The sequence below is a fragment of the Mauremys mutica genome, chromosome 2 (assembly GCF_020497125.1).
Source record: "Mauremys mutica isolate MM-2020 ecotype Southern chromosome 2, ASM2049712v1, whole genome shotgun sequence".
Classification (NCBI taxonomy): domain Eukaryota; kingdom Metazoa; phylum Chordata; order Testudines; family Geoemydidae; genus Mauremys; species Mauremys mutica.
This window is the reverse complement of record NC_059073.1, coordinates 85,122,231-85,145,113: the sequence shown is the minus strand read 5'-3', so window position 1 is coordinate 85,145,113 and position 22,883 is coordinate 85,122,231. Positions and strand designations below refer to the sequence as shown.

At 42.9% G+C, this 22,883-nt stretch overlaps 1 protein-coding gene across 2 annotated transcripts in view; it reads right to left on the bottom strand.

Moving 5' to 3' along the window:
- Window positions 1-22,673, bottom strand: part of ROCK1 (Rho associated coiled-coil containing protein kinase 1) — a 178,291-nt gene extending 155,618 nt beyond the window's left edge. The window contains exon 1 of one of the 2 annotated variants that reach the window (XM_045006595.1): window positions 22,012-22,673. In XM_045006595.1, the coding sequence (XP_044862530.1) occupies window positions 22,012-22,104 (93 nt within the window). In that variant the 5' untranslated portion in view covers window positions 22,105-22,673. The remainder of the gene's footprint in view (window positions 1-22,011) is intronic. The other variant, XM_045006596.1, reaches the window with a different exon arrangement.
- Between the last annotated feature and the right edge of the window lie 210 nt (window positions 22,674-22,883).

Sequence of the window (22,883 nt, the reverse complement as noted above, 5' to 3'; positions counted from 1 at the left end):
ACTGAAGGAAACTAGAGTCCTTCAGCCTTACAGGCAGAGAGATATGAAGAGAGAGAGTTGGGACTAAGACATTCCTAAAGCAGCTGTTCAAACATATGCCGCATATGTAAGATACATGATAGTGTAAAGCAGTGGTGGCCAAACCTACTGACCCTCCAAGCCACATATGACAATCTTCAGAAGTTCAATAGCCAGGGCGAGCCTATCCGGACTTGGGGCCTCAGCCCTGCTCCTGCTGAATCCCTGAGCCCCAGCAGGTTTGCAATCCCTGAGATCCCCATCTCCACTGGGCAGAAGCCCCAAGACTCCCCCCATCCCCACTGGGCTGAAGCTGCAACCCCACCAACTTGCTCCAACGCAGAGATCCTGAGCAGTCCCATCCCCACGCCAATCCCAGTCTAGTGCGTGAAGAATGAGGCCGGGAGGGGGGAGGGACGACTCTGCAAGCCACACTTTAACAACAGAAGAGCCGCATGTGGCTCACAACCCAGTTTGGCCACTGGGTGTGTGTGTATATATAATATCAATCATAATATCAGAGAGGGGGGAAAAAAAACCAACAACTTTGTTTAAAGTCAATTAAGATTAAAGAAAGATCAGAACAAATTTTCCTCCAACACTGAAAAGCCATGAAATAATTACAGTCAACCACACTTTGGGTTACCTACACCAATATAAAAACAAAACAAAAACCATGCCCCTTAACTCTTACTATCCTCCTTTCAGAACACCCAGGGCTTCATAAACTACCAGGCAGCTTTTAATATCAACATGTACATTAAAGTATATAATCTTCCTTTCCAGATACGATTCTCTCTCTTTTTTTTTTTTTTTTTTTTTTAGAAAAATCCAAAAAGGGGGGGGCACAATTTAAGCCCAAGAAAAATGGTCAGACCTTAAAACTTCCTGGCCTGCTGCAATTGTCAAGGGTTTTGCTGAAAGATTCTACCACCTGTGCTTAGAACCAAACAAGACTGAGGCTGCTCAAGTCAGTCTCTAAGGTTATGGGTACGTCTACACTACGGGATTATTCAGTGTACTAGAGAACCAGTGTATCAGAGAACCAGAGAGCACAGCCGCTCCGTGTCAGATCCCGCAGAAATGATGAGCTGCATGCCATTCACGGGGGGTGCCCCTGCAATAACCCCACCCGTTGCTTCCCTCCTTCCCGGGCTACCGTGGCAGCGTCCACCCCATTTGTGTCATGAAGTAATAAAGAATGCAGAAATAAGAAACAGTGACTTGTTAGTGAGATAAAATGAGTGGAAGGCAGCCTCCAGCTGCTATGATAGTCCAGGCAGTACAGAAGCTTTTCTTTACACATGAAAGGGAGGGGGCTGATGAAGCTCAGCCCCCAGTTGCTATGATGAGGACGGTTATCAGCCGTTCTGTACCATCTACTGGGAATGACCGGGAGTCATTCCTATTTTTACCCAGGCGCCCCCGGCCAGCCTCACCTGATGCCAGCCAGGAGCACTCACGGGCTGATGATGAGAATGGATACCAGTTCTTCCGTACTGTACCGTCTGCCACCGGGGAGAGGATGCTGCTGTTTAGCTCTCCAGAACCCCGTCTACCAGCAGCATTCAGTAGACATAGGGTGACATTGAAAAAAGGCGAGAAACGATTTTTTTCCCTTTTCTTTCGGGGGAGGAGGTGAAGGGTGTAAATTGACGACATACACCCTGAAACACCCAGGAAAATGTTTTTGACCCTTCAGGCACTTGGAGCCCAGCCAAGAATGCAAATGCTTTTCGGAGACTGCGGGGACTGTGGGATAGCTGGAGTCCTCAGTACCCCCTTCCTCCCTCCATGAGCATCCATTTGATTCTTTGGCTTTTCGTTACGCTTCTCATGCAGCACTGTGCTGAGTCCCTGCTGTGGCCTCTGGAGATTTTTTCAAGTGCTTTCTCATTTCGTCTTCTGTAACGGAGCTGTGATAGAACAGATTTGCCTCCCTATACAGCGATCAGATCCAGTATCTCCCGTACGGTCCATGCTGGAGCTCTTTTTGGATTTGGGACTGCATCGCCACCTGTGATGATCAGAGCTTCACGCTGGGCAAACAGGAAATGAAATTCAAAAGTTCGCGGGGCTTTTCCTGCCTACCTGGCCAGTGCATCCGAGTTCAGATTGCTGTCCAGAGCGGTCACAATGGTGCACTGTGGGATACCGCCCGGAGGCCAATACCGTCGATTTGCGGCCACACTAACCCTAATCCGATATGGTAATACTGATTTCAGCGCTACTCCTCTCGTTGGGGAGGAGTACAGAAACCGGTTTAAAGAGCCCTTTATATTGATATAAAGGGCCTCGTTGTGTGGACGGGTGCAGCGTTAAATCGGTTTAACGCTGCTAAAATCGGTTTAAACGCACAGTGTAGACCAGGCCTTTGTCTACACTGTAATTAAGTCACCAGCGGCTGGCCCATGGTAGCTGACTTGGGCTCATGGGGATCGGGTTGCAGGACTGTTTCACTTCAGTGTAGATTTCCGGGCTCTAACTGGAGCTCATATTATAGAACCTTGCAAGGTGGGAGGGTCCCAGAGCTCAGGCTGTAGCATGAACCCAGAAGTCTACACTGCAATTAAACAGTCCCACAACCTGAGCCCTTAGGGCCTGAGTCAGCTGGCACAGGCCTTATTTGCAATGTACACATACCCCTTAGGGTACTGAGAGTTAGCAGCACAACAATGGAACCATGAACCAGCCACTAAACAAATCTGGTCACAGCCACATCTAAAGTATTTTCAGTCCCTCCAGCTGATTAACTGCTCTGTGAGAAACTGAAGGCAGCTGCCTGGAACAAAGAAAGTCAAACTGAGGAAAATGCAGGAGCCAGCCAGAAAGAAAAGGGCAGATGAATGGGGGGGGGGGGAATATTATTGGAAACAGTGACTGGCTTGTCATTCTACATGCCTTATCTGAATAGCAGAAAGATACCCACTGGATGTTGAATGAGAAGGTGCAGAAACATCCCTGAATGAGAGTACCATCTGAGAAATGAGAGCTGGGGACAAAACATTCTCAATTGAGAGGATTCAGTTATGCAAAAAACCAAAAACAAAATTAGAAAAAGACTAGATTAATCTGAAGTCTAATACCCTTTAGGAAAAGTGCAAAACCTGCCTTGCTAATAAGCTTTTCCCTCAGAACCAGAATGGCATTAACAACTCCTCCCTCTAATCCATTTCCCACACAACTTCCTCCCTCACATACAACCCTCTCCAAGCAGAACCTTCTATACTCTGCTTGTCATAGGGCATAGCTACTAGGTAGGACCCCCCTGCTGAGTTAGTATGGCACTAACAAACCTTTCAACTCTTTTAAGAGCCTGGGAGCTAGCAGGGTGGACTGACCAGTAGGAAGTACCACCCTTAAGGGGAAGACTACCCCATCACCCTAATACATGAGATGAGCTAGAAACCCCAAGTTCACTATGGACATTTTACTATTGCCCATCACTGCAGTATCATTTCCCATGTAAAATGGATTGGCAGTAACAAAGTCCAAGTGCAAATAGACAGAAGTGATGGCCTCCGGACCGCTTTATTTGTTGTTTGTTTGGTTTTTCTTTTTTAAGGAAAAAAACACCTATCACACACAGACACAGACAGACTCTAAAAGGTACAAAATTATACTTCACTCTATCACAGGCTGAATAATCATTTCTAAGGGTGGTTATCTTGTGGTCAAGGCACTGGACTGGGACTTGGGAACTGAATCCAGATCTCCCAGCTATGCAGACTTTCTATGCCCCCTTGGCCAAGTCACTCACTTTCTCAGGATCTCAGTTTCCCCATCCATAAAAATGGGGATAAAGAAAGGTTAGGATAGCTTGTTGTTGTTTTTTTTAAGAGTCACCTCTATGCACTCAAGCTTATGGATCTGACATTGCCTGGAATAAATGTGATAGAACCTTTACCAAAGCCACATCTATTGGGGCTGCACAAGCACCCCTACTGATGTTGACATTCAGTGTCAGAGCCTTCCATCCATCTTGGTTCTACCTACTCTGTAGCAAAGAGTATGAAGAACACTGCCATACTAAGACTGATTTGAAGGGCACCGTAGTCCCCTGAATTTTACTTTAGTCTATTTCCTTTATTTAAAAAATGGAAATTGTTTTTGCCTCAGCACAGTCCTGAGGCAGTATTGACCAATACCACGCACACCATGGACTTAAAGAGATGCACCAGAGATCTGCCTGGAACTGTACACACATTTGATGCCGGTGTGCTTAAGCAAGGCTCACATCTCATCGCAATGTTCAGTTTATTCAGATAATAAATAATTCCTCCCACCTTTTGTCTATCATACCTATTTAGACTTCAAATGTGGTGTCTATATAGCATCTAACAAAATAGAGCCCCAATCTCAGTTGTACCACAATACAACAAATAATATCCTGAAGTACAAGTAAGGAGCAGAAACACTTCCTACCTCTCCCCCGCACCCAGTACCCCAGACATAGAATGGTACCACAGTCTCTATGTGACTTAATTTGGTCCACTGCCTTTTGGAACATGGAACACATCTATGGAAGATCATATCAAATGCTTTTCTGATGACTATCCAGCAGAGTTTTAGAAATGAGCAATTTTTTCACAAATAAGTGTTGCTGCTAACAATTAGATATTTATCTAATGAGAACAATTATAAATCTTAGTAGCTATGAGGAAAAATGGTATTTTAAGCTTTTGTAGTATTTAAGCAAGAACAGCCTTGCACCTTCAAATAATTAAGACTGATTTGAGGGCTATGAATTTGAATTCATGAAGGAAAACTCTTAGTTTTAAGTTATGTACATTTTCTTTTTACTTTTAGTATATTAAAACTAAACAAACCATTATAAAACATGTATGTCATTGTGTCAATGTTAAGCAGCACAAAAAAATCTGAAAATTTTAGAATTCATTTTTTCTATAATTTTATTTCACAATGCTTACTAGACTTCATCTCTTAATTTTATTTAAAAAGTTGTTCATCTGTCATTGGCCACAGTACCAATTCAATTAATCATGAAAATATTCTTATTAGCATAGTATTTCATATTTGCTTGATCCCCTATATGCCATTAAGAGGCATTTAATTAGATTTATCCCTCAAAACAACTCGCCCAAACTGCCATTCCAACTCTTGTATCACTTAATTTAATCCTTTTTGCAAGAGCTCTAGGCTATCTGGCTAGTGATCTACTGTAAGATGTCAACATTTGATTTAAGGAGAGGTGTTAAGACGATAGCTAAAGTCCTCCTTGTTAAACATCATCATAATTCAGGGCTTAAAAAATTAAGCAGATACAAGCATGGCAGGAAGCAAGCAGGAACTGGCCATCAGTGATGCTCAGGGGGCAATACCCTAAGGAAAAGTGCTTCCCTTCCTGACAAAGTCATTCTCTGAATATAGCAAATATATCAGCTAGATACTGTGCTGTTCATTACCATTATCTGTTGAATGCCCAATAATCAGACTATGAGGCCATTTAGCACATATTAGGAGGTCACTGGAATTTGGTGCTGTACCATTTTGGGTAACAATCTTTAAGAAAATGAGTATACCTACTTCATGAGAGCAAGATCACAGGCATAAAGACTATTTTCCCTATCTATAATTTTTATTTCTCATTATGAATGGCTTCTACTTAGACAATACTCATTCTACCACAGTGGAGGCAGCTTGGATTCCCTGTTGCCCTTTCCTTCCCAATTTCTGACTCCTCTGCTTCAGTATTGCACTCTGAACCTAAGAGTAGACTTCCAAAGCAGCATATAAACTAGGACATGTTAATCTTATGTCTTATAGTGATAACAACAGGAAATCATAAACACCCCCAAGCTTAATTTGGTCAGGAATATTTTGATATATAGAAAAGGTCTACATCCACAGGCACAGCCGCCCTCAGCTCCCAGTGGCCGCAGGAACCGGAGTGGGCCGCAGGGACGTGCTGGCTGCCGCTTCCCACAGCTCCCATTGGCCAGACACGGCAAACCGCAGCCACTGGGAGCTGCAGGCAGCTGTGCCTGTGGATAATCTACGTAAACACTGTCTCGCAGCCCACCAGTGGATTACCCTGACGGGCCGCATGAGGCCCACAGGCTGCCCACCACTGCCCTAAATTATATTAGCAAGCCTTTTTGTTTACACTTTATCTTCCTTTTGCACTTTTCCCCTCCATCAACATTATAAGTTATTGTGACTTTTATGAACATTCAATGGTTTACAGTTGAGCACACAGGCTAAATTTGTAGGTCAAATTATTACAACAGACCTAGCACCCTATTTTCCATGAAAAATTAATAATAGGGTTATTTAAACTGTCAAAATTCCCAACCCACTTCAACAACTAGAAAACACAACTGCTACAAGAAAGGAAACAGACAAATACAAGGATGATTATTTTACAAAGAAGGCACTGAAAGGATCTGAAGAACCAGGCTAAAGTGTTACAATTCCACAGTGATTCTCCTGTGCAATAGAAATGCAGAAATAGGAGATGTCAGCAGAAAACTTGGATTAATAAATCCAAAATTCAGAGGATAGAACCTTTCAGTAAGAGGCTTAATCCCTTATGGAGGCCAAGAACACAAAGTTCTGTAGCTGCCCAACAGATGCTAAAAACTGATTTAGACTGATATCTATTTTCAGGTAGAAGAGACCCATATTCTCATATGCTGTGGTTATGGAAGGATTAACAGAAAATCCACCTTTTCTCTGAAGTATCCACAACGGCACACTCAGGTTCCAGACTAAAATCAAACCTGTGAAGGTCAGGATGAGTGAGGGGGTCCTCGTGAAGCAAACCTTTTAAAATCTATATGGCGTCCAAAGTTTGCAGGTTGCCATCTGTACGAGCGTATGGAACTATGGTCTAAAGTACCAGATATGATATTATCACAGGATTAAAAATACCTGTCTAGTTCTATTTTCTGAACCATTTTGGTGATGTGAAGAAACAGGAGAAAGGCATAACCAAATACACAAGTTAATGGGAAAGAGAAGGCATTCCTCTTCCATGCTGAGGGACACTTTTGCAAGAACAAAATACTAGAATCAGAAGAGTGGGACTTGACCTCTTGAGGATTCTTCATCTAGTCCAATCGCCTGCACTCAAGGCACGACTACATAATAATCAAACCATTCCTGACAAGTGATTGTCTAATCTTTTCTTTAAAATCTCCAGTGATAGAGATTCCACAACCTCCCTAGGCAATTTGTTCCAGAGTTTATCTACCCTAACAGGAAGTTTTTCCTAATGCCCAACCTAAGCCCTCCCTTGCTTCAATTTAATCCCACTGCTTCTTGTCCTATGCTCAGAAGTTAACCAGCACAATTTTTCTGCCTCCTCCTTGTAAGTACCTTTTGTGCTTGTCCCCCCACCACAGTCTTCTCTTCTACGCAAACCCAGTTTTTTCTATCTGCCCTCATAGGTCATGTTTTCTAGACCTTTAATCATTTTTGTTGCTCTCCTCTGGACTTTCTGCACTTTGTCCACATCTTTCCTAACATCTGACATCCAGAATTGGACACAATACTCCAGTTGAGGCCTTCTCAGTGCAGAGCAGAGCAGATTTACTTCGTGTGTCTTGCTTGCAACACTCTTGCTAATTCATCCCAGAACCATGTTTGCTTTTTATGCAAGTGTTACACTGTTGACTCATACTTAGCTTGTGATCCATTATAACCCCCAGATTCCTTTCCGCAGTACTCCTTCCCAGGAAGTCATTTCCCATTTTGTATGTATGCAACTGATTGTTCCTTCCTCAATTTACCCTTTGCTCTTCCTATTATAGGGTAAATTCCCTGGGACAGGAAGCCTGCAGAAGAGGCTTCTAATTTAGACTTTTAACAACAATAATAGACTAATATAAAAGATTAAGCACTTAAGCAGGGGCTAGGGGCCAGCACTATGGAACCCCATCATACAAGCCCCTTCCTGGTGCCTGAAGTGTGTTGCGCTTCACACCACAAAATTACTCGATTTTAGTAGTAGAGTCCCATATCTATTGTAGCAATCTCTGGCTCACATCTTTAGTACTCTGAGTAGCAAATGTGTTATATTTGCCAGCAGCCCCGGCTTCAAATTCAATTTTAATATTTCAGTTTGGATATATTAAACATATGGCATCACATTATTGGTATTTAAACTAACTGTAGGCCTCTGCCACCATCTCCATACTTTGTTCAATAAACAATGTTCAATGCTTTTGTACAACACTCCTTTAAAAAAAAAAAAAACTTGCTGGAAAGAAAGTTGGAAAATACAGACTGCTGGCTTGACTTTTGTCAGGTGTTAAAAAAGGCATAGAAAACTCAAACTCAACTATGCATTATAGTTTTAATAAATACAGAGACTATTGCTACTTTCTGTTTAACCCTGTTGAATCATGTTCTCTTGAAGGATGATAAATAATTCTAGTCTCACCCTAATACATTTAGAGGACAAGTGAACGATTAATGTGTGGGAATACTAACACAGAAGAATTTGACACTTAACATGAAGCTCACATGCTGCATAGCAATATATAAATTTTACTGCATTACCCTTCAAACTTGTATCTGATGTTTTCAAGGTTTAAAAACCATCTCTTTTGAAAGTTATTTTCAAAAAGGAACAGACTTCAAATTAATAACCTGGAATAATTAGACCAGTAGACAAATATAACAACATATCTGTGCCAGTTACAGGGGAATGTTCCATCCCCTGAAATTCCCTCCAGTTGTGAAAGGTTCCACTGCCAGGCTAACTCCTACTTTCCCTCAGGGCTTATCTACACTACAAAATTAAGTCAACTTTATCTAATTCAACCTCGAGCCTCCAAATTAAGTCAATTGTGTGGCCACACCATGCTCATTGTCTCAATGGAGTGTGCCCTCACTAGCAGTGCCAGCATTGATGCACAAAGCAGTGCATCGTGGGAAGCTATTCCAAAGTGCAACTTGCCACAGTGTGTTTTGGGAAGTTTGTGCAATGCCTCATAGGACCAAAACACTGTTGTGGGGGAGAATGGGAACACTGCATCGGCATCCCATGATGCACTGTCCTCCCTACCTCATATCAACGGCAAACAACCCAGTGGCTTTCACGCCTTAAAACTGCCATGCGTATGCCATCACCCCAGAAGCATGCAGCCTGCTCAGTTGTGCACTCTTGCTGTGAGCACCTCAAACACCTCGCGCCTTCTCCTGCAGTATTTCCAGAGCCAAAGTAGGGCCCGCCACGTGGAACATAGCGATGTCCTGCAAACAACCCTACTGCAAGCCATTGAAAAAAAATTCACAGTTGCTTCTGGCAGTTGCAGAGCAGCTGCACTCTGTTGAGTGCCGTTTCTGGTCCCGTGAAAAAAGCACTGACTGGTGGGACCGCATCATTTTGTGGGTATGGGATGACGAGCAGTGGCTGCAGAACTTTTGAATGCAGAAGACCACCTTCCAGGACTTTATGCAGAGCTTTCCTCTGCCCTGCAGTTCAGCAACACAAAAATGACAGCTGCTCAGACTGTGCTGAAGCGAGTGGCAATCGCTATTTGGAAGGTTGCCATGCCAGACAGTTACCAGTCAGTGGGGAATGAATTTGAAGTAAGTAAATCAACCGTGGGAGCTGCTGTGCTCCAAGTGTGCAGGGCCATTAATCAACTTTTGCTATGAAGGGTAGAGAGTCTGGGAAATGTGCAGGACATAGTGGATGATTTTGCCACAATGGGGTTCCCTAATTCTGGTGGGGCGAGAGATGTAATGCATATCCCAATCTTGGCACCAGACCACCTTGCCAAAGAATACATAAACAAAAGGGATACTTTTCAGTGGTGTTTGAAGCACTGGTGGATCACGGGGGGCATTTCACCAACATCAACATAGGATGGTCGGGAAAGGTTCATGACGTGTGCATCTTTAGGAACTCAGGACTGTTCAAAAGCTGCAATCCGAGACATTCTTTCCAGACCACAAAATGAACACTGACGATGTTGAGATGCCTACAGTTATCCTGGAGGACCCAGCCTACCCCTTGCTTCCATGGCTCATGAAGCCATACACCGGCCATCTGGACAGCAGTAAGGAACGGTTCAACTATAGGCTCAGCAAGTGCAGAATGGTGGTTGAATATGCCTTTGGTCATTTAAAAGGGCGCTGGAGAAGTTTACTAACAAGGCTGGAGCTTAGTGAAGAGAACATCCCCATGGTTATAAGCTGCCTGCTGTGTGCGCCATAATATTTGTGAACAAAAGGGGGTAAATTTTCTGCAGGGGTAGGCAGTTGATGCAGATCGCATGGCTCCCATTTTTGATCAGCCAGCCATCAGGGCAATAAGAAGAGCACAGCAAGGAGCGGTGCGTATGTGATGCAGCAGGGAGCAGGGCGGATAGACCTGGGAATGTTGTCTAGTTTTACTGGGACTGTCTGCAATGGGGATGGGATAGCAGAGGATGATTTTACTTGAGAGTTACCTGAGCTTGTAACCTGAGTCAGAAGAGGGGTGGTGCCAGGTGACATCTTTGCCCAGGAAACTGGACAAAGGGAAGGGAGGAGCTGGGGGACGGGAAAGAGAGACGGCTAGAGGAGGTTTTGCTTTCGGTTTTGGTCTCAGTGGTGAAATGCAGGGAACCCCTAAGCTGGGGTCTAAGCTCCCTAACTCCCCCAGAAGGACTTGACTGAGGGGTCCTGCTTGTACCTACACACTCTGCTTGGGACGGTGTTCCTGTCATCTAATAAACCTGTTTTCCTAGCTGGCTGAGAGTCATGGTGAACTGCAGGAAGAGGGGTGCAGGGCCCTGACTTCCCCCCACTCCATGACAGCGTATCTGCAAGGCTTTGAAAAGCCATTTTAAAAATGAATCACAGTAATGTGAGCTGCTCGTCTGCATTGTGCTTTCCCAAACCTTCACCAGGCTTGTATCACTGCTCCTGTAAAGCCAACCCCCCACCCAAGCCCACTGTTTCTACTCATTAAAGAACATTTATTTCTGAAATCCATTTACTTTAACAAACATAAGAGGGAGAACAGGGAGTAAAAAGTTAGCCTTGGGGGAAAAAGGTTGTAAAGTTGGAATGGAAGAAACATTTTTAGCTGTATAACATGATACCGCATTCTAGACCATCAAAGGTCTGTGAATGGGCACCTTCTGTTCCTTGTACCCTCCCCCTGACTTAAATGAAAGGGATAATGGACTTCTCTTTTGCCTCATGGAACATTTGGGGGAGGGTAATTCTGCACCAGGCAATGCTGGCTGGCTGTCCACCAGGGTCTGCAGAGGGACTCTACCCTCCTGCTTCTGTTCCTGCAGTTCAGACACCTTAACATGTCTGACTGGTTCCTCAGAGTCCGAAGCATCTCATCCTACGCCACACACTCATGCTCATGGGAAGCTTTCCTGCTCTCCATATCCAATTTCCCAGACAGTGAAATCTTCCATGCTCTCAGCTCTGTGTCAACTGTCCCCAAGGCATTCATTATCTTGGTGAACATGCCCTCCCGCGTTCTCTTGCTCCTCCTCCTCGCCACCAAAAGTCTGCTTTCAGGTGTTGATGACATGCTGAAGGACACATTTCCAGCTGTCAGTCAGGAGGAAAAAAGAAGGGAGCTATTGTACATGCATAAAATATTTCCATAGCAAGGCTGTTTTCATTTAAAAAACCCTCATTACACTAGATGCAAGCCACAATAATCAGAATCTGTAATTGTTCACTGCACCGTTTTGCTGTTCCTGCCATAGTGAGTAGCCCCTCCACTCTCAGTCATGGGTGACCACACTTTTAATGAAGTTTATGACAGGCTCATGTCAGCACAGGTAGCTAGTCAAACAATGGCCCTTCCCCATAGCACCACAGGAAGCTGTTTACAAATGTGGGGGGGGAGGGCGGTAGGAATTTCACTCCCAAATAGCAGAATCTCACATGTGGGGCCCCAGTCCCTCATCAGCCACTTAAACTACTTGCCAATCCATGCCAAGCACAGTAAGGGTACATTAGCGGCTGTGTGGTTTGGCAATCCAGAATGTGGGGTGGAGGAGTCTACATGTTTTGGTGGGGGGGGGGGTTCCCCTTGTAAGAGCACTTTTACTGAGAACTTTCCCCGTTTCCCCTAGGCAACCCTATGTGATATCAGTCTCCTGAGGGTAACAGAGGCGGAAAGGAAGGAGATGCTTCAAACATCTGGGTATAGATCCAGTCCTTATGCTGTTATGCTGTGAACCGCAATGATGCCAGCAGAATTAATTCAAGAGTTGCATGGGAAAGTGTCCTACCATGGTGGAAGAAAGAAGACTGCCCTGCCCAGAAACCTTCTGCAAAGGACTGAATAGTACCTCCATGAAAGTTTCTTAGTGATATCCATGGAGGATCCTGCGCTATCCCAGTCCATATAAAGAGTCTTTTCCAGGGACCGTCTGCATAGCTGGAGTGCCCTCTTGTAAGCAGAGAGCCACAGCACCTCGCTTTTTCTTCACAGTAAACAAGCAATACCACCAAATGTGTGTGCCCACTAAAGTTTAACTGGACTTTCATTTTAATTGTATACCCACCAGAGGTGCCTTCCCCGGCATCACAGTCGGCCATCGTGATGTCCTGCAACCCACAGGCCTTAAAAATATTTCCTGACTCTCAGAGAGAATGGATCCACCACTCGCCTGTCTCCCATTCTCCATATCGTCGTCCTTGTTGTCTCTAGACTCTCATACCTCTGAGGTGCCCATGTTGCTTGTGAGGGTACTGGTAGGGTCACTCCTGAGAATCATATGCAGCTCGTTGTAGAACCAGCATGTGCGGGGTTCAGCACCAGAATGACCGTTCGCCAAGCGTACCAGAAGGCAAGGGAGGCGAAGTTTTTCTTTTCACATGGCATGCTATGTGTCCCTGGTGTAGCCGTTCTTCCCCATTCCACGAGCAATCTTTGCATAGATGTCAGCATTTCTTTTGCTACATTGGAGCTCTGCTTGCACAGACTCTTCTCCCCACACAGTGATGAGATACAGCACCTCCTGTGCAGACCAGGCTGGAGAGCTTTTGGGGTGTGTAGTCTCCATGATCAGCTGTACTCAAGCTGGCATGCTCCCAATGCTGAACAAACAGGAAATGGGAAATCAAAAATTCCTGGGGCTTTAGCAGAGGAGGGGCTGTTTCCTCTGTACCTGGCTGCAGTGCAGCAGAGTTGAGAATGATCTCCAGAACAGTCACAGATGAGCATTGTGGGACACCACCTGGAGGCCAATTAAGTCAAATTACACAACGCTGCATCTGCACTACCTCACCGTCTACCCATAAAAATCAAATTAAGCGCTGTTCCTCTCGCATAGGTGGATTACAGAAGTCAACATTAGAGGCAACTTCGGTCGGTGTAAAGGACCTGGTAGTGTAGACACATACATTAACAAGTCGACCTAAGGCAGCTTCCTTTGACATACCTCTGTAGTGTAGACCAGGCCTCAGTTACAGATTGTGTTAACTATACTTTGAGGAACACAAAACAATTTCACATCTTCTACAAGAAGAGATCTCTCTCCTGTCCCCACCCCTTTTAATCAAACCCAAGTTCCCCTTTACAACAACAAATCCAAGTCTTCGGCTGTCAATTTCCATCTCTATCATGGATGATCCAGTTGTCTCCAGGCTGGTCTGGATTTGTGTATCTTATTGGGGAGCGGGGAGGAGAAGAATTCTCAGGTAAGCACTGATACTCCTTTTTCGATTTCTCCTCATGCTAAGGTCCATAAAGCCATTACAACAGGACTTTCACAGCAGTGTGCCTCCTAGGTGGGAAACAGGCTCATCCTTGAAATGAGAATATCCAAGACAAGGTCTATTATGTATATCCTCCAGCTTTCCCCAGGCAATAAGAGGTGGAAAAGACTTCTACCAGAAAATAGTCACAGGATAACCAACCAATATGCTGAATTTGGTTAACTTTTATGTTCATGGCCATGAAGCTGCCAAGCATCTTTCAGAACAGAAGATAAGACTACTTTGCCATGAGAGAGACTGCCAGTATTTCTAAGGACTGGATTTTAACGCTTGACCAAAAGAAGACTATTTCTTCAATGTACTTAAGAGAATGAATGCTACGATACTAGTGAGGACTGCCTTCCTGAATTATAGTTACAGTACTGGGTCTTGCTCAAGAAAGCTCTCAATTAAAAAAAAAAATTGGAGGGAACTTCAGGGACAAGATGCTCTTCCACTATCAGTGACTGAGAGGTCTGGCTCTGTCCCGAAGCTGCAAGCAGGCATAAATACCCAATGTAATGAATCCGCAGACCATAACATAATGACGAAACAAATCCTACAAGAACTTTGTTGACCCCTGCCCCCACTTTAGGGCCAAAAGCCACTTTCATAGCACAGCTAATAGGATACAGAAACCTTAATCCATGACAAATGTTCCCCACACACAAGACAGACCACCTCATGTAATTCTTATAATTAAATTAGTCCTAATCCATAGTTCATAAAACCATAATCTTCTGATTGCATTTTCTACTGAGGTATTTATATGGTTATTATCCTTGAATTATCATAGTACCACCCAACTATTCAGAAACAATTTAACAGACATCCCTTTCTTTCCAGACTGAAGAAACAGATTGATTAGTTTCTATTTTTTTATGCACACACAAAAATTTTAGAGGGAAATCTGAACTGAAGAAGTGAGTTTTGAGTGATATCTATAGTAATTCATGTCTTGTGGAGTGAGTTCCATAGTTTAGGTCCAGCTCCTTTGAAAGTTGTGTGTACTTAGAGTCTCCCCTTACTGATTAAGGGTTTCATAATTCCTGTAGCCCAGGGGTCCCCAACGCGGTGCCCACAGGCACCATGGCGCCCGCTGGAGCATCTAAGTGAACCTGCGTACTGGCCAGCGGACGAGCATCTGCCGAAATGCCGCTGACAAGCGGCGTCATCCAGAGGCGTCACCGCATAAATGCTGCCGGCGGCAACGCCTATTGACGTTGCCGCTTGTGGGCGGCATTTCAGCGGATGCCCGTCCGCCGCCATGGTCCTCCGTGGCTCGTCTGGCACCCGCCAGACGAAAAAGGTTGGGGACCACTGCTGTAGCCTATATCAGTCATGGGAGGTCATGACTGTAGAGGAAGGAGCACTCTTTCAAGTAGGTAGAGCCAATCCCATGAAGGATTTTTAATATCAGGGCAGACTTTGAACTGTACTCTGTATTCAGTTAGGAGCAAGCACAAAGTGTAGGATGATGTTCACAGCAGGCAGGCTGGCGCATTTTATATCAGTTGGAATCTCTCCAGACAAGTGTTTTCATTCTTAAATATGAATCAAGCCCAGAGGTCCAAAATGCATATATCAATGTGTCAGGTCTGTGCCTCAGAGGACAGCATCTTTTGGCCAACTGCAAATAGAAATGGGTGTTTTTCGATGCCAAGGCTCTTTGGGCTCTTCATGGCTTATAGATGCCCAAATGGACCCCAAGATTACAGATTAAACAATGAAAGCACAAGTGCACAACAACAGGGACTGCTACAGAGAACGCACGTTCTTCAAAGTACTTCCTTCAGCTTCAGTAAGGTCAAGTTTCAGCTTTAGTTCAACTGCTCTTTATCAGGGTGCTCATTTCTGAAAAGCATTGAGAGCACTGGAGGTCAATGATATTTGCATTTGATTAAATGAGCGTTGGCTGCATTCTGCTGTCATTTCTGCCCAGACTGTCTCACCAGCTCTATTGCTTTATGTAGAATGCTCATCATAATGGAGACGACTGAGCTTGTGTGACTCTGCAGGTGAAAAAAGGAAGAACAGTTGCCCGGAACAACCCTCTGGGTTTGAAAAAAGGAACTGATCTATCTCAGTATGTTTCTATTCACATCTGCAGTTTCTGGGATACAGGACAAGAGAACCTGATGATCAATGGTGTTAAGTGTCTAGCAGAGAATTAAAAAAAAAAAGTCCGAATTTTTATTAAATACGCTCTCTTTAGAATATTTCCCCCAAATATCATGGGAATGAAAGGTAAGGTTCTACACACTGCTCTCGCCTAGCTTCTTACAATATCCTGCAGCAAGACACGGATATGCAAAAAACCTTTTGCACTTTTAATATGGGATTGGAATGTACCCCAAGTAATCCTCAGGGTTTTTTTTTGTTTGGTTGGTTTTTTTTTAAGAATTACTGCTCTGTACCAATTGAATCCGGAGAGACAAGTCAGCAGTTTAATTTTCAGCATATACCTCATTACACTTAACACACGTCACTGTTTTGAGGGAAAAAAACCAAACAAACATGAAGTTGTGTTTATATTTTGAGATTACGGAAAAGACATTGGTAGTGTTCTAATGAAATATGCATTTGATAATTGATAATGTCCTTAACTATTTGCTTGCTTCAAAGTGCTTCCGTTTTATTAATGGTGAATTAAATACATCACTCAGAATCCTCAACTTTTAAAAAACTTGTTTTTTAAACTTCCCAGGGTCTTGTTTTCCTTTTGTTGCTAAACAAAACTTTTAAACTAAAGTTTAAACTTTTAGAACAAATACTATGAGCTATATCACCAGATTATTAAATTAAAGGGTGTAATCAGCATAAAAAACAACCTAATAACTGCTCCTGCACTGCTTTACAACATATGCTGTACATTTGAAAAGGCTTGCAATTTTGACTACACAGCTAATTAGCCAACCATACAGCTTACATTCACCTCAAACTTTTGTGAAGTGCTAAAAACTCTTAGCAAGTAAAGGTCAAACCTAAAAGTAGAACCCACTTAGCCAAGTTCCACAGCCAGTGCCTCCGCTCACTAAGGAAGAGTGCCTCCAAGCCAAGTTACTGAATCGTTTGGTTAAATTTACATCATCTAAAGTTGTGATTAAAATAATGTTTTGTACTTCATTCCCTTCTCCATCTGTAGATTTTCAAAACACTTGGGTAAGCATTATTAGCCCAATATTACAAGTAACTACTAGGGCTGTCAATTAATCGCAGTTAACTCACCCAACTAACTCAAAAAAAATTGCGATTAATTGCACTGTTAAACGAGAATACCAATTGAAATTTATACATTTTTTTGGATTTTTTCTAAATTTCCAACATATCAATTTCAGTTACATCAAAGAAAACAAAGTATACAGTGCTCATTTTATATTACAAATATTTGCACTGTAAAAATGATAAAAGATAGTATTTTTCAATTCACCTCATACAAGCACTGTAGTGCAATCTCTATCATGAAAGTGCAACTTACAAATGTATATTTGTTGTTACATAACTGCACCCAAAAAACAAAACAATGTAAAACTTTAGAGCCTACAAGTCCACTCAGTCCTACTTTTTGTTCAGCCAATCACTAAGGCAAGTATGACTCTGGATGTCCCATTAACACGGAGAGTCAGTAATCTCATTATACCCAAGAAAGACCATAATGTCTAAATCATACCACCACCAAACTGCTAGGAAAAGTATTGCATAATCCAAAAGCTGCACTTAAACATATTTTCAAACAACTGAATCTGGTACCTCTTCTGAGGCTAGATAAAATTAGCAGGGATAATGCAGTACACAGTACTATCAAACAGTTATTTTTAAGCCAACTTTCTGAACAAGTCAAGAGGCACTTGTCTTCTGAGGATTAAGACTACAGTGAGTTTGAAGTTTTAAAATTAAGCTGTTTGAGTTAGTCAAATGTCTGAACAATATTTAAGGCATGAAAAAAATTAGAACTTTTTGTACTCAGAATTCAAAAATAGCCAAGTGGAATTTTACCAAACTACCATTTAAAGTTAAAGTTACTTTTGAATAAGAAACAAGCATGAGACATTTCAGACCAAAAAGGTTTTCCTCCATAAAGTTTTAAATTACTAAAACACAAAGATTTGGCCCATTTTCTGATTATCCATTTTTGTGTTATTAAAGTAAATTCAGTGAACAAAAGTTTTAACTGTTTAATGTTATCAGTGAAACAGACAGCTTGCATTAATAGCTAATTTCTTATTTTGCCTCTGGCCTTGTTTAATACAGTAGGTGTGCATCAATATCTCATTAGTGCACACCCTACAGTGCCTGACTACTTGTTTAACACACCCTCTGCTGTTTTATTTGATCTTTTCAACATTACACATTAGACTCCTAGGGCTTGATATTTTGAGAAGCTGTGTGAATTTCTTTTGTTCTTCCTCTTTGTATCATTCTGTGTCTATTTTCTGCCTTTATATTTTTCTCCCCAAGTTCACTTTGTTCTTCTTACTGGCCAGTGCAGCTTTTCTTCCCCAGGATATGTTTTTCCTTTCCCTTGGTACGTTTCCTCGGCTCTGTTATATGTCCCTCACCTAAATCTACCTTAGTTCATACTACCCGTTCATTTCCCAGGCATTTCCCATTCTCTTTGCATTTGCTCTCCTTATCTTATGCTCTCACAATATTTCAATTTCAATGAATGCACAGCCAGGAGGATTACAGAGAAACTAGTCCATGATGTGCACAAGTCTGAATGGACACAACTACATAACAAGAAAACACAGACATGAATTAATCAAGTTGGGAGGGGCAAGAGAAGTTAAAGAAAAAGAATAATGGGGAAGGGAAGGGGGAAACTAAGTATACCTGACATCTACAAAAAAAATAAAATAAAAAAATTGCATCCTGCACCTAAAAAAAAAAAAGTTTGATGCATTTAAACCTACATACATAGACAAATGAGTTTGGGGATTTAAGATCTTCATACAATAGATATATTACAGTTGTAGCATGCTGATACACTTTAGTCTAAGAAGAGTAGAAAAATATTTAGTACTACAAGCAGCATTAATTCTTTTACTCAAATTAAAAGCTTTTTTTTTTAAATTAAAAGCATTGTGATGAGTAGCAAAAACAGCTCACGAAAGTTGACCAAAGCCTATGTAAATGAGACAGGGAGCATGTAAAGCAGACATTGTTTGTGTTAGCTCTATGAACTAGCTTTTGTTAAGCAGAAGTCTAATCCTTAAACTTTTTCCAAAAAAAGAAATGTAGGCTAGGTTTAGCCAGCTTCAAATGCTATTTTAAAAAATAGTAAAATACATTTTTCTGCAGAATGCATTCCTAACTCCTTTAATGCTTTTTTTTTTAAGCCGCAGAAAAGGTTATGCCACACAGAGTAAACCATTCAGGCCAGAAATCATGTATTTTGTTTTTGTGAAACAGCATATTAAGTTGTGGTGCTAGATGGACAAGAGTCAACACATACCCAACTTCTTATGACAACTTAATTTAGTGTAGAGATTTTAAATGCTCTGGCAGTAAGCTTTTACTAAAAAAGTGTCTAAGAAGCAGGGACATGAACGTCAGCATCCAGTCATTACTGATTTTATATGTAAGACACCAAAGACTTATAACCTGGTGGACTACTGTTGTATTGACACTATTAGAAAAAAGCATTTCCTGTCAGTCAGCAAAAAAAAGTTTTGGACTTTATTTTTTTGTTCTCTTCAAAGGAGTGCTCACTAAGGAAAGATAAGAAACAGCTGAAAGTAAATCTCATTCTGAAATTTGTATCAAAAGAAAGTACGTTTAAAACCATGACCTATGAATCTGCAAGAGTTCAATCCAATTTATCATCTGTCCAGTAAGACCCCCAATATTAAAGAGAGTTAAGCCCCAGGATGGAGCCCTATTGACACCACAATTAGGTCAGGGAACCTGGTTCCAACACAACTGTCCCCACTTGTGGCTCCAGACTGTAGACCAGATGAACCAAAAGAAGGTTACAAAATATGGATAAGATCCAGTCTACACTATAAGCTACAGCAATATTTCTTACCAAGTTCCGTGACACGCTTGCTTTCTAGACACATTGGGGTAAGCTCTTCCAATACACCTCAATTCTGCTAGTTGCAACATCCTTGCAATTCCTGTGTCACAGCTTCCATGTTGTGGCTGGAGTCAGATTTATGAGGTGGACAAGCAGATGTGCTAGTAACTTGCTCTCAAAGCTACCATAAAAACTGATAATGTTGTATACATAACGTGGGGAAAACATTTGACTTTCAGTGGTGAAAATAGGGTATCGATCACAGGTACAGCTACCCCAGGACTTAGCTTACAGTGTACATCATTATCAGTTCCCTATGTTAGCTATGAGTATAAAATTTGTTAAAAATAAGAAATTTCTGAATAGCAAGAGTAGTAGTTCCATACATGCAGAATACTATTACTCATTAGGACTTCAAATATGTTAGAATGTACAGCCATCACCCAAATATTCAAACTGCCCCAACTTGCAAGCAATAAATTGACCCTTGCATCTTTTAGAGCATGAATTTCTCAGCAATTACATGAAACAGTATCAGCTCACATATCCTACTCCCCACTGTTCAGTACAAGATGTTTATCTGGTAGGCTAAAATACAAGATACAAGAACTTCCAAATTCCATAACTAAGTAGTAGTTTCTGCGTAGCTTACAAATTATTAATGCACTGTATTCCACCACCCACATTCTATGTACAGGTGCATATTCTGTTCAGAACCACATAGCCCAAGTTTAAAAAAGGGGCATTTTTGCCTTCATTTGAAGCTGAATCTTTCCACAACAAGAAAAGGTAACTCAATAATTTATTATGAAAACGAGAACAATTGTGTGTATGCATAACACAGCTTTTCAAAAGCTTATCAGGTACAAAACCTACTTCACTTGCCCTTCACCATGACAATGTTCAAAATCTATTTTATTCACTTGGCATTTCACCCCAGCAAGAAGAAATTTCACATAACTGGCTTACTAGCTTATGTAATTTATTGTTACTACTTTTGACAACTGTAAAATTAAGGCATCCAGCCATATCTAAGTCTATTTCAGCTTTACATTACAAAGCAATCAGAAACTAACAGTACACAGGCATTAGTTTCATATGAATGTCAGCCATCAGCATTTTAGAAAATCATCTCAGGAGCTAGATCAGGGATAGGCAATCTATGGCACGTGTCCCAAAGTCGGCACACAAGCTGATTTTCAGTGGCACTCACACTGCCCAGGAACTGGTAACCAGTCCAGGGGGCTCTGCATTTTAACTTTAATTTTAAATGACGTTTCTTAAACATTTTAAAAAATGTTATTTACTTTACATACAGCAAGAGTTTAGTTATATATTATGACTTATAGAAAAAGAACTTATAAAAATGTTAAAATGTATTACTGGCACACAAAACCTTAAATTAGAGTGAATAAATGAACCAATTCTGAAAGGTTGCCGACCCCTGAGCTAGATATTATCTTTCATTTTAGCACATGCTACTCATTAGGACTCTGAAATGTGTCAAGACACTAAATAATTGAAGAAGCAGCATGGGCTACAGGATCAAGTAGGGGAACAGAAAACAGTGTCCCCAGTTCTCCTCCCATCACTTCAATAGGCTTACTAGGAAGTTTTGAGCAAGTCATTCAATCCCATGTCTATTTTCCCCATCTGTAAGATTGTTCATAGAATCATAGAATATCAGGGTTGGAAGGGACCTCAGGAGGTCATGTAGTCCAACCCCCTGCTCAAAGCAGGACCAATCCCCAGACAGATTGTTGTAGTAAAGGTGGTAAAAACATTGTGAAAATTAGTTAGCAGTTGCACAACACCATGTATATGAGAAGTATTAATAGCATTCAGATTCTCTAATGAAAGTGGTAATAAGTTGCATATAAGCCTCTCAGTTCCCAAGAATACACTCATTTTAAAAGAGAAAATTTATACACCACAGCACATGACAGTATCTGGGTTTAGAAGTGGCAATAACTTGTCATCTCTTTGAACAACAAAGTTAACATTGCCCCCTATAAAAGTAGTGACAGCAAAGAACTAGCACAAGACATGTATAGGAAACCTAAGGTGGAGGCGTGAAGAATAGGCAGATTCTTCAGTGCCACTGAAGTGTCTGTCATAGTTCACAGATTCACGCACACACTACAGCACTCATCCCTGGTAAACAAACGTAAGTAGGAGTTAAGTAACGCGACTAAGCAAGGCGTGTAGAATTTGGTCCTACAGGGTAGCAGAGTCACAGAAACAGGGCGCAGACGGGTGTCCACGCACACGCTACTTACCAGTAAGCAGTCACAGTTCACTTCAGATTTGGGGTCCCTTAACATCACATCGATTTTTTCAAACCGAGCCTCAAAGTTTTCTCCTGTCGACATGTTTCCGAGAATAAGAGTTTTCCTTATTCTACAGCAAAGCAGGGTAAGCTACCAGGCTACGATGCTTCCTGAGAGCGAAGTAGGGGCGAGGGGGGGGAGGAAAGTCTCACGCGCTCCCCCAAACGATTCAGAGCCGAGAGTGGGGCAGGAAGCTGTCCCCTCGATCCGCACACACGAGTTTCTAGGCTGCGGTCGCAACCCCGCGGGTCCCCTCGCTCCACCTGGGTCTCGCCAGCCGCATTCCCCCAGCCAGGCGGCCGCCCTCGGAACCAGCGGAGCGGTTCCTCCTCTTGCTGCTGCTCGGCGCCAGCTCCCGAAGAGCAATTTCTTTTGAAGCAAAAACCACCATGAAAACAGGAAACTCCTCAGCGCCTCGGGGCTACTCCCTCCATGGAGCCCCGGGGCGGGGTGCGGGGACAGGCGCTGCCCCCGCCCTGTGCCCAAGCTGCCCCGGGCAGCGGGGTGCCAGCTGCGCAGGCCGCCCTGGTCCCCACTTCCGGGGGAGAGGCCCCCCTCGAGCGCGGCGACACCCCTCGGGCACGAGCGGCTTCAGCGGAGCGACGGCAGCATCTCCCTTCCTCGCTGCCTGCCCCCGGCGGCTCCCCCTCGGCTCCCCCGCGCCCCTCCTGACCGGCCCCCGCAGGGACTCGCCGCCCTACTTCAGCCCCCGGCCGGGAGCTGCGCTTCAACTCGCCGCAACTTCCAGCCCCGGCCCCTCCCCCATCTCCCTCCCCCACAGACCCGTCGCGGGACGCCGCTTCTCCCGGGGAAGGGACCAA